Below are 12,309 nucleotides of genomic sequence, written 5' to 3'. Positions count from 1 at the left end.
GATTTTTCTTGTGTCTAGATGAAACTTGTACATCTTTACAAATGCTTGTGGTGGTTGGAAAACCTTTTGTATTGTCCATGATTAGGAGTTTACCATGGACAGAGGTTAAATCCATAGATGACTGTGGAGGCAGTATGTGCAAAAAGGACTATACCAAAGCTCATATCATTTTGTCAGATTTGGATGTAAAGGTCAACACCAGTTGCTAATCTACCTGCTTGCCAGCTGTTGTCAGTGAAAACCAAAAGCTAGAAAACATCTAGAGATCATGTGAAAAGGTGTGTTTAAAATCTTTCACTGAGCAAATTCAGCTTTGGAGCAGGTGCTTTAGGTTGTGAAGGAATGTATTTTAACCCAAACCCTCATCTTTACTTAACCCTAGGTCGTAGTTCAGCTCCACTCCTCCTCTGCATGTGACAGCGTTCATCACCTTGTTGTTTCTTCTCGCAAATTATAAAATAGCACTTTGAGTGTGTGTGTGTGTGTGTGTGTGTGTGTGTATGGGAGGCAGTGGCACGGTGACTAATACACAGTTTAAGTTTCGTTGTGCAACTTAATTAACTTACACACATGCAGACAGGCTGTGAACAGTAGAATAATGTTTGCACTTTCTTTGAAAGGACCTCATTCATCCATAACATGTTCTTTCTTTATGAACCGTGAAGCATTTTTAAAAGAAGTTAAGGGGGGTAGAAAACTCAAGCTTGAATAGAGACGAAATAGAGTTATTCATATACCAATTTTGGGTGTACCTGCTGAGGCTTTCTTTTGGGTACTCAGCTGTGATACATTTACAGGCATTCTTATATGAGGCTCAGAGTGTGTGTGTGTGTGTGTGTGTGTGTGTGTGTGTGTGTTTGACTGGAAAATGCCTGAATTCAGAAGAATCAGACCTGTTCAAAAATTATTCTGACCTATATTTTCTTCCCAGCGCTGTTCTGTTCACACCGTTAGCTGCAAGGCGCTCGTGTGATGGGGTGGGGTGGTTGCTTGCATTACGTTTACATGAAAGCCGGTGAAAAGAAAAAGAAGGAAGAAGACAAGTGGCTACAGATTGGGTGCACGCTTCATTATCATTCTTTCTTCTTTTTGATTCATTCACTGTGTTTTTAAATCTGTTCATCTCTCGACATTCATAAATAACTTTTAAAGGCCATTTTGGCCAGATGTTTCACCAGATGAGATGACATCTTTCATAATGCTTTCCATTTCAGCCCTTAGAAGTAAAAGTCAGAGCTGGCTAAAAACGACACAGTGGCTGTCTGAATGTTTTGTATTTTTATGCTAATGACTTGCTGAGGTAGGAGAAATGAAGTGTTAACTTTAAGGCTTTTTAGCTTAACACATCCTGTTATTTGATCGGTCCGATTCCAAATGTTTGTGCTGATGGGAACATTATCTTGCTATATGTTCTTAAAAAGCTTATCTGACATGTTGCATAAATACACAGATATATTGCATGTGTTCATATACAAAGCTATGAAAAAGCCTTGATCCAGTCCTCATTTCTTTGTCTTTCTGGGAAAATCAGATATAGGTGGTGTGATTTATGCATATGTAAAAAGACATAGAAATCCAGTATATAAGAAAAAAAGAGGGTGTTGGCTCTCTTTTGTTCAATATTACTGGTGTTCCCAACCCACTGGCAGTGTGTTGGTGGATCATTTTCATGCTGAAAAATTAAGCTGTTGTCAGATCAGAACCTTTTTAGATGGTACTGGATGGTGCATCCACATCTAAATGTACTTTTCTGGGTTATAATTCCAACCGTTTTGACAATATCCCCAACACCACTTGCTGAACTGCATCCACAAACCATGACAGACCCTTAACATTGGTTATTTGCTAAGTTGTTTGTTATGCATAGGCAGAACACTTGTTCATCCCTTGAGTTAGGTGTCTTATGCTTAACTGTTTCATAGGTTAGTGTTTAGTGACTTGACAAGTAAAAACACCTGGACTGAAATTGAGTGAAAAACCAGCCAATGTCCAAAGAAATACTATGAAAGACCCCAGAAAGCCTGGAGAAGTATTGCTTCGACTGTTCTCATCATAAACCAAAAAATGTCATTGTCAGCCAGGCTCAAAGCCAAAAACTGACAAAAGCGATGAGTTTTTTAGCAGCGTTTAAGCATTTCCATTGCGGGGAAACTGTTTTATTTTTTCAGCCAAGCTTTTACTTTGTCATTTGTTTTCAAGTATTCATATCAAGGTAGCTTTATGTGCCACAGATCACACCGCATGAACTGCCACCTGCAGCACCCAACAAGGGAGCTTTAATTCCAAGAAAACAGTGTGGGCTCCTCCAGCGTTTTATACATGCAGGAAAATATGAGACATGAGAAACGAGCAGAATGAGACACATTTCACTTGTGTCCATGTGTGTCATGCATCAGTACGTTTACTTCACATTGTGAGTGTCTAAGTGTGCGTTTGTGTGTGTGTGAGTGTTAGAGCGTAGGTGTATGTGTGTCTTCCCTCATTATCCGGCGACGGCGTGCGGTAGCTCGTTAGCGCAGAGCTAGCTGAGCGTCAGGGCACCGGTGCAGCTTCATTAGGTACTGTGACATTTATCTGATCGTTTCCCTGCATCGCATGTACTGCCACGTCTCCATGGCAACCGCAAAATGCGTGCACACACATAAAGGCAATCATACAGTTTCATACAGACCGAGCACTTTCTGCTGCTTTCCTCCTCCCCGCTGCATAGAAACACTGATAATAAAAAATATTTATTATGAAACATGTAGCAGTGGCTGTTATCCCAGAGCTGTACTCAAGGTGGGTGGAATATTGCTTATTGTAAAGTTCAAGTGAATCACAGTCAATATCACACTCCCTCTTTTGGCTCGTACAGGGCCCCTGGGAGCCAGTTTACCTCGCTGTAAGTCACTTAGAGAAAACCTAAAAGTGTTCCAATAATAACACTGAATGCCATTCATTTAGTTTGAGTCACTAATCCGCCGTGCACTGACAAAATCAGTTACGGACTGGGATTCTGGAGGGAAAAATATGTGTCTCTTGTGTTGTTTGGTGAAGTTACTAATCTGCAGAAAACACTGAGGCTCATGAAGTGAATTGTGAGTGTGTTTCACTGGATGTGCGCGTATCTGCATGCACGTTATACGTACGTGTGCGCACACTGATGCACAGATGTTAGAATTCCAAGGTGCGTATGAGCGCTGTTCACTTGGGGCGAGTGTTGATGAAAGGAGCACATTTAAATGGCTGCAGTGATTTTGTAAATCTCATATTTCTAAGGATCTCCAAGTATGTTTACAAGTGTGCCTTCCTCACCTCATTTTAATGCAGAAGGCTGTGTGATGTGCTCATTGATGCTCAGTGTGTCCAATGGGGGAAAATGCACTCAGCAGAGCCAACTTCTCTTTCATTTTCAGGGATATAAAGAACATGAATAGAGCATCACTGTTCAAATGGGTTAGATGGTATCAGAGTTCAGGAGCTAATGATTATCTGTGGAACCCTACAGAGAAAGATCTACAAGCTTTGGGCCCCCATATATTAAACACATGGCAGGAGGCTAAGCAGGATGTTCCACTTGTCCTGCTCCCCAGCCACACTTCCCAGTTTCTTCCAAGGAGTTCCAGAGGTGTTCCCGGGTAAATAAGATGTATAATCTCTCCAGCTCATTCTGGATCTACCCGCTTAGGCCTGCGCAGAAACCATCCAAAGAGAGTCACCCAGGAAGCATCCCAACCAGATGCCCAAACCACATCAACTGACTTCTTTCGACACGTAGCAGCTTCACTCCAATACTTCTCCGAATGTCTGAGCCCTTCGCCCTGTCTCCGGAACCACAGAGGAAACCTCAACGTGAGCCTCAGCTCTCTTTTCACCACAACAGTCTGGTGCAACACCTGCATTACTGCTGATGAATCGTTAATAAGTTCCCAAGATACTTGAACTCACTTGCTTGAGGCAGCTTCTTTCCACCAACCCACAAGAACCATGGCCTCAGACTTGGAGACTCTCATTCCAGCTGACTCAGCTGCAGTAAATTTAATATCTTCATATGATGTTCATATGATATTCATAATTTCCTCACTCGGTTGAGGCAACTTGACCACTCCAGTGCATGCTGAAGGTCACATTCTCTTGAGGCCAATAGAACTACATCATTGGCAAAAAAGTATGGATGACGCATCCGCTCTCTGCTTTACTGGGGTTTCCTGGTCTGTTTTTAATCTTCAGACTTCCAATTTTATTGGGAGCCATGCTGTCTAAAGCTGTGATCCAGTCAGCCAGCTAGCAGTTAAACAGGAGTCACTAAGAGATGGAACTAACTAGTTAGTAGTGATTGAACTTAAGAATACAGGGTTACATTTTCAACACACAGTGCAGAGCTGGAATTTTTTTAAATAGAGGTGCAATTGAGAAAGAAAATGTCTGGAAACATCTGATCAAACACAAGCTTTTTAACTTGACAGGTCACATCTACAAAGTCTGTGTATTATTTGCTAGCATGCATGTGAGACGGGAAATATCTGCTTAATGCAGCCCAAGAGAGCCGCTATCGTGTTTGTTGCTTCTTCCCAGCTCTACCCAGACAGTCCATGTCTTAAACAAACTATCTCCTGCTGTGTACTGATCGTGGAGTCATTTCTTCCGAAAGTAGTATTATTGAATTGTCATGTAGCCCTTGATGTACCCCTTTCAGCGTCTTTCACGATTTCTGTCTGTTTGTGTTAAGTCATGTCAGAATCTGTCAAGGTGTGCACATCTGAGGAGATCTGATTGCCCGTGGTAGTATGTCTGTGTGTGTTTTCTAACATATTTGTAGGTGTGTCTTTGTGTATGTGCAGTAAGCTGACCTTGGTCCCCGCACTCCCTCTGGGGCGAAGAGGGGAACTGATGTTTCTCACTCTGCTTGTCAGCAAGATTAGTTCCCCTGTGGGACTGTTGCACACCCTGCAAACACACTGCCAATGAGAAGAAGTGTGTGACAGCTCGGCCTTTCCACGAACCCACTGGAGTGTGTGTACTTGTATGTGTGTGTGCTCCGATTGAGGGGTTACGGGAGTCAGAATGGATGTGTGTTTTAGAGCAGAAACAGAAGGGGAAAACAGCAGGGGGATCAGCGCAGCCAGCCTGAACCAGAGCCTGTGTGTGTATGCATGTGTGATATGTGTACATGCATGTGTGTATGGTTTCTGAGAGAGCACACGCTGAGCTCTTTGCTGTGCTTACTCTAGACCTGGCTCATCTGCATCCATCTCCTCCACCCTCTCCCTCTCTTTTACTCCTACTTTTACCTCCGTCACTTTCCGACTGTCTGTTTGGAGCACATTCCTATCTTGCTGCCTACTGAACTCCAGCTGTGAACAAGGCCAACAGAGGGGAGAGCAGGTGGTTAATGTAGTCCAGGTAGCTTATCGCTGTCACCATTTACTCTTTATCTGTGGAGGCAAAGATTGTTTTCCTTTTTCCTTCTACCTGTAAAATCCACAGCAAAGCAATATATTTTTAGGGTTTTTATTGCCAGTCTATTGCTGTGTGGCAACACTGTGTTTGGAGAAAAAATAGGAGAACTCAGAAAGTTAATGATTTGACTGTCATAAAGAACCTTAATTCTACATTGTATGTTTCTCATGATATAATAATCTGTTTATTTTCTGCCTGAATCCCTCCTGACTTCCAGAGAGCTCCACAATTTCTAAAATCAGTGCTTTGGTTCAACATGACCCCTAGCTGTACTGGTTCACTGTGGTGAAGAGAGAGGTGAGCCTAAAAGTGAAGCTGTCAGTTTACACAAGCTGTCATGGCCACGAGCTGTGAGTAGTAACTGAGGGATGTGGATATGATGATGGGTGTCTTGGCTCTCCCTTACAGATGGTTTGGTCATTTGGGTGGGGGTGTCAGAGTAGAGCTGCTGCTCCGACACATCGAAAGGAGGCAGTTGAGATGGTTCATCCTGGGTGAAGGGTTCTGGCATGTCCTAGGGTGTCTCTACAAGGTCTTTCAGGTTCCCCCAGGGACTGGGGCCCAGACAAGAGGAAGAAGATGGATGGATGGATGGATGGATGGATGGATGGATGGATGGATGGATGGATGGATGGATTGTGTCTAGATTCACAGCCATATATCAATTTTCTGCTGCTTCTCTGGGTCCAGGTCAAGAGGGCAGCAGCCTAAGCAGAGACATCTAGACCTCCCAATGCCCGATCCCCTCCTGCAACTCTTCTAGGCGTACACTGAACACTCCCAAGCCAGCAGTGAGGTGTAATCTGTTCAGCATGGCTTGACTCTGGCCCAGGGGCCTCTTCCTGGTAGGAGATGCCCAAAACGACTCACTTTGGAAGCTTCAAGGAGGCAGGCTAATTAGATACTCTAACCACCTCAACTACCTCCTGTCGATTTAGAGAAGTTCCAGCTCGAATGATCAAGCTCCTAACCCTCACCTGGGAGAGCCCAGACACCCTTCATCAGAAGCTCAGTTCCTCTACTTGCATCAGCAATTTAATTCTTTCGGTCACTATTTACAGCTCATGGCCATAGCTTAGATCAATCTGTAAATTCACAGCTTCGCTTTTAGGCTCAGCTCTCTCCTGACCGCGCAGGACAGTACATCTGAGTCCGTTCAACTACACATGCATTCATTTTTACAGTTGAATTTCCAAATTTCTTAGTATTCAGTTATATAGTTGAATTTAGAGTACTCGATGGCAGCCCTACATGTCCACAGCTTTTGGTTCTGTCTCATCTTTCTCATCACGTTAATATCTGGGTCACTGCTTTCAAAAGAAAAGCTCTTGCAATTTTCCAGCTCTTAATGACTAAAAGACTAACTTAGCAAATACCTGGTAAATGTAGTGGAACATTAAGCAGCTAAAAAACATTTTGTCTCCAGACAATAACAGCACTAAAGACAGCCTGAGTGCTGAACTTGATTTTAACTTGTCAATAACATGTTAAAAGCTTGTTCCCCACACCCCCAGAAATTATTGGATGACCTTTCTTGAACATTATTAGGAATCTTGAGGCCTTCTAACTGTTTTCTTGGCTATACTTTGGACTATATTCTGCTTCTAAACAGCTTCTTTAAATGTGCTTAAACCAGCCCTCCCACAAAGTAGATGTTTTAAGTCCAAATAAGTCACTTTCTGCAACCTGACTGTTAACTGTGTGTTCTACAAGTTAACAGCTGGAACCTGAGGGCACTGAAAAGAGAGAAACCACACGGATGAGTGGTGAATGGCTTGATGATAAACATTTCCAGCTTTTCTGTTGCATTTCCGTTTTGATTCATGCCCAAGTAAAGTGAAAAACACACATTAAATAAATGTTATCTTTCAGTATCTGAGCTAAGCTGGGTTCAGACATGCTACAGTCCTGGCAAGCATGTCTTGATAGCTCGCTTCTCATGTCACTGTTACCACTGAAGCCAATTATTGAATTTGCCAAAAATATGCTGAGAGAGGAGGTTTGAGGAGCTGTGAATGTATAATGAAGATGATGCATGAATAAATAAATAACCATCATAAGGTTTTATGATCAATATAATGCAGCTGTAGTTTGGTCAAACAAGCCTGCTGTCTAATGTGAGTGCAAGGTGAGGGAATAGCAGCCCTCAGCACATGCTTCAAAGCCCTACCCAGACACTTTTTTTTAGCCGGGCTTAATACACACATACACATAGTGAGTGTAGATCAGCCCTCAGTCACAGCCCTGTGCTTCAGGGAGACCGGAGTGATGGAAGCAATAGTTAAGCCATTAAGGCAAACAATTGGCTCAAATTGAGAGGGAGGGAGAGAGAAAAGAAGAGCAAGAAGAGGAAAAGAGGGAGGGAGATGGAGAGTCTATGGCAGGAGTGGATCCACTCAACGACTTAATCCGAGCCCCAGGACACTCTCCTGCTAAGCTTCACACACTTTCACAAACATCTACACACACACACACACACACACTATAAAGCTCTGCCTGCCTCCAATAACACCTTGTCAGTCTTGGCCACAGGGGCGATGGAAGAGCCGCTCATTCCTTTATAGTTAGCAGAGGCACCTACTTCCAACCACCTAAGGGAGAGACGGAGCGTGCAATCTACACAAGACAGCTCTGTGAGCATTCGTACACCTTATGGCTGCTGGTGTGAAGCTATTCATTGTCTTAGCAGGCAGAGTGAATGGTGGAAGGAGCACAGGGTGGACAGTGTCCTGGACGAGGGAGGCGATCCTCTGACACCGGCTATTGTATCGTCTCCCCCCTTGGCCTTGCTTAGTCCCCACGAGCCTCACATAAACAGCTAACAATGAGGGATTGTCTCCAGCCTATTCCCCCTCTTTCTGCTCTTTAGCTTTCACACACACATCAGCTTTGTGTGTGTGTGTCAGAGGGCGAAGGCATGATGTGCTGCAGTCTGAACCCAGCGACCACCGCAGCTTGTCCGATGCAGTCGTCTTCGCCGTTTATGTGGCTAAATATCAGCCGGTGATAGGGCCAGTCAGCTACTTGCTACCACCGCCGCCCTTCCCTCCCTTCTTTCCTCCCCCCCCTGCCGTCAGCTACCACCCTTGGGGCTCGTGCAGTACCCAGGCCCGAGCGATTTATCGGACAGCTTAGCGAGGAGCGGTTATTGCCCAGAGGACTGTTAGCACGGGCTTGGCTCGTTGACTCCTTCTCCATTTCTGGCGTTTTATTTGACATGTCCTTTATGTCCTTTAAAGAATTGGGCGTTTCTGCCGAGCGCCTTGGCTCTTTCTGCAAAAGATGGATGGCCCGCGTTCAAAGGTCTGGATGTTTTCTTTCCTCTCCCTCAATCTCTCTCTTTCCCCCTCCCTCCTTCCTGCAACTCTTTCTCCTTTCGCTCTCGCTGAGCTTTATAGGGTGGTATTAGCGTTGTCAGCTAACCAAGCTCAGGATTTGGCTTTGTTTTGTTTTTGCCTCTTAAGATAATGCTTTTTCACTCTCCTGCTGAGAACAACAAAAGGAAGAGAAGAGCAATAAAACAGCACAGCCATTGACTTTGGTTTCATTAAACTGGTTTTCAGCCGTCTTCAATAGACCACAGGCCTTGATGGCGCTTGCGTGTATGTAAGAGGTTGTTTGCAGCCATGTGTGTGTGATTATCGTCGAAACACAGCCACACTTTGGCTCGTGCGTACTCAGGTGCCGCTCTCATCTCTGTCATGGCCTTACTGCTGAAAGGTGCTGAAAGTTATTCACCTTCATTGGTGCATAATTAAATAAATAAATAACAGAGAGAGGAGCCACGAGTGTGTTTTGTGACGATAAGTGTTGTTGCTCTGCAGTGAAAGGGCGGGAAAGCACTTCAACTCCTTTTCGTATGCATTCCAGATGTGGAGATATATAAGCAGACCGATCGGCGTGTAAGCATCTGTGTCCTGTTAGAGGCGGCCTGGAGGTTTACTGTACTGGCTCTGCAGCCTAATCCCTCACACAAAACCTCGCATTACCACGCCGCACGCTGTTTACCCCGCATCCAGCGAGGCGTGCGAACACGCACAAACATTCACACATGCATCACGGCGCACATATATTCGCACAGAGTGTCTCCTCTGTCGGCTACAGCTCGGTCTTGTGTCGGCAAGTGCAGTGAAAAAAAAGACGTACTTTGTATGCTGCTTTTGCTGTTGCGCTGTAAAATAAAATCTGAGTTCACCTCAGTCCTTCAGTGTGGATTTACTGACATCCCATATAGATCCATCGCTACATCTCCGCTATCAAAAATCCACACTTAGCATCACAGTGAAATGTCAGTTTGCTGATGTGTCAGGTCAGTGTATATAAAAATTGCCGGCTTCGGGGATATCAGGCTGTAAAACCTAAATTGAAAGCTGTCTCGCCCCGCTGTAAGGAGCTGCGAAGGCACCCAAGAGAATTTTATTAGTGTGGCTCTCACTGAGTTTCAGTGTCCTTGTGACGTTTCTAAAGGCTGTTTTAGAGCCTTTTTCATAGTGTTATGAATGAAAACCTGGGAGGGCATTTTTTGAAGTTAAATTAATTTTTTGCACAATATTGGTTCCAAGGTTCTAATTTAAGATATTTTATTATTTCCTCCTTTTTCATGTGTGTGTCTGCTGAAAGCTCAGTATCTTCTCTTATAGTGGCTTTGAAATGCTTCAGAATTCATGATATTCTACTTTTACAGATGTTTAAGCTTTCAAATCACTTTAACCCATTAGGATCTTGGCCATTTTATTCTATGTCTACTCTATTAGATACTGCAGTATGCAAAAACCAATATATATGTGTGCGGATGACTAGTTTAAAAAAAAAACCCCACAAGGTTACAATACACTGGACTGACTGAGAAAATCAGTTGTGAAGCTGAAAATCAAGGCAACAAAGACTGATTTTTATGCTGCTGCGTAAATTTTAGTTTCTGCTGAATTTTGGGGAGCAAATTTGAAACGTGTAATTGTGCTGTGTGCAGAAACGATACACTCAACCTTTAGGTTATTTATTTTAACACAAGGGAAATTTCCATGAGCAAGCCAGAGCACGGTTTGGATATTTGGTCTTTTGAAATTGAAACTGCGGGGTAACGCTGTTCTGCCAGTGAAAACTGCTTTTAAGTTTTCAAATTTAGCTTCAGGTCAAGTTTGTTTGTGTCTAAGTGTGTTTACGGGTGTGTAGTTTTAGTTCGAGATTCCTACGATAATCAAAAATATTAGGAAAATGCTTAAAAGCATTGTAGATCCAGTTTAAATCACATAACATGAACACAGAGACCCTGATTCTTAAGCTGTTAGTGATATTGGTTTGTCTGTGATGTTCTAATGTCCCGCCTTTTGTCTCTTCAACAGTAACGGCACGGCCGGAAAAATGAACGGGGCGCTGGAGCATTCGGACCAGCCAGACCCGGACGCCATCAAGATGTTTGTGGGCCAGATTCCACGCTCCTGGTCAGAGAAGGAGCTGAAGGAGCTATTCGAACCGTATGGAGCCGTCTACCAGATCAACATCCTCCGAGATCGCAGCCAGAACCCTCCACAGAGCAAAGGTACTAACCAACACGGTTACACAGTACTTAGAGGTGATGTGTTCATTCATTCATGTATGGTTGTCTGCTATAGTTTCTCTTCCTTCTTACCTATGTTTCTCTCCTTTCTTTCTCATGATGAAGAAAATAAATCATAAAAATATCAACAAACGTTTATGCAAATACAATGATACAGTAGCCTAAGTTATGATAATGAATCGAGGTACTTTGGTCCCTCTTCTTGGGGAGTCAAGTGCTCCTGTTTTGTCAAAGCTGCTGGTGTCTCAGAGATAAGCCCAAGGTGTCCTTTGGCCTTGGTGCCATGACTCAGGAGCCCTTGGCATCACATTAAAACCCACCAGAGTACAATTAAGCATCATTTTCAATGTTTTCAGTAGAGACAAATTAACAAAAAGATGTTATAATAGTGTTAGGATTATGATAGGGTTAGAATTACAATCATCAGTGATTATATCAGAGGGTTAATACACACCAGATCACAAGTAACCTGCTTAGGGTTAGGGTCATCATTAATGATGACTTAGACCTCAGAGGGTTAAAGCAGCACTGCTAGCTCTCGGCATTACAGACTATATGAAAGATGGGAAGACCCTCTATGTCTGAAATTGAAGCTGCCTCTGAAGTGCCATAAATCTGCATTTTATTTAATAGCCAGACTTGCTAATCAAGCTAACTAGCATTAGCTTATAAATTAGCATGCTTCTGTATCCAATTAAGGTCATTTGTGGCTCAAACAAGATGGGAACAGCCCTCATGCTTAACTTGAGAATTGAACATTACATTGTGTAAATTGTAGTCAGGCTGTAGTCAGCCTAAGAAGGTCAGAAACATTAAATTTATAACATATGTGAAAGGCTGTTTGTCTACTGATCACCTCAGATGACAATGTCAGGTGACATCTCCAGGTCTATTTACTCTGAAAGAGGCTGTAAAACTTTGGGAAAGAGTCCATTACAGATCAGTGAGTTAGAGAATCTCGCTTCTGATCGATGATAATGAAACTAAGTTGAGGACTGAACCTTTCTGTCAGTAAGTCTTGTTTTAGCTGCTATTAGCCTCTGTTAGCTGCTTTAGCCAGCGTTAGATCAACTTTTTTTGAAGTGGATCTAACATTTTTGGACTCTTAGCAGATAATCTCTTGCAAAATATGAGCGTTAAATCAAACAGTTTATCAGAGGGAAAGCGTGATTTTTAGGTTACGCAAGCTTAATATTAGCTATTGTTAGCTGTCCGAAGATGGGAAGGTCGCAAATCTAGTCTGCTGATAATAAGTAATTAAAACAATATCAGGGATAAATAAGCAAATGTCTCTTCTCCTCCACCTTAGG

General features: G+C 43.2%; 1 protein-coding gene across 23 annotated transcripts in view; it reads left to right on the top strand.

Annotated features, from left to right (window-relative positions):
- The window catches only part of celf2 (cugbp, Elav-like family member 2), a 236,154-nt gene that overhangs the window by 130,834 nt on the left and 93,011 nt on the right, over positions 1-12,309 (top strand). For all 23 annotated transcript variants that reach the window (XM_085437525.1, XM_085437516.1, XM_085437511.1 and 20 more), the window contains one exon: positions 10,785-10,981. In XM_085437525.1, coding sequence (XP_085293651.1) covers positions 10,785-10,981 — 197 coding nt within the window. The remainder of the gene's footprint in view (positions 1-10,784; positions 10,982-12,309) is intronic.

This window comes from Copadichromis virginalis, linkage group LG17, assembly GCF_057382275.1.
Source record: "Copadichromis virginalis isolate Kocher_CV1m ecotype Utaka linkage group LG17, C_Virginalis_male_GT1.1, whole genome shotgun sequence".
Lineage (NCBI taxonomy): Eukaryota > Metazoa > Chordata > Actinopteri > Cichliformes > Cichlidae > Copadichromis > Copadichromis virginalis.
The sequence above is the reverse complement of the archived record's forward strand: the minus strand, read 5'-3'. Positions and strand labels throughout refer to the sequence as shown.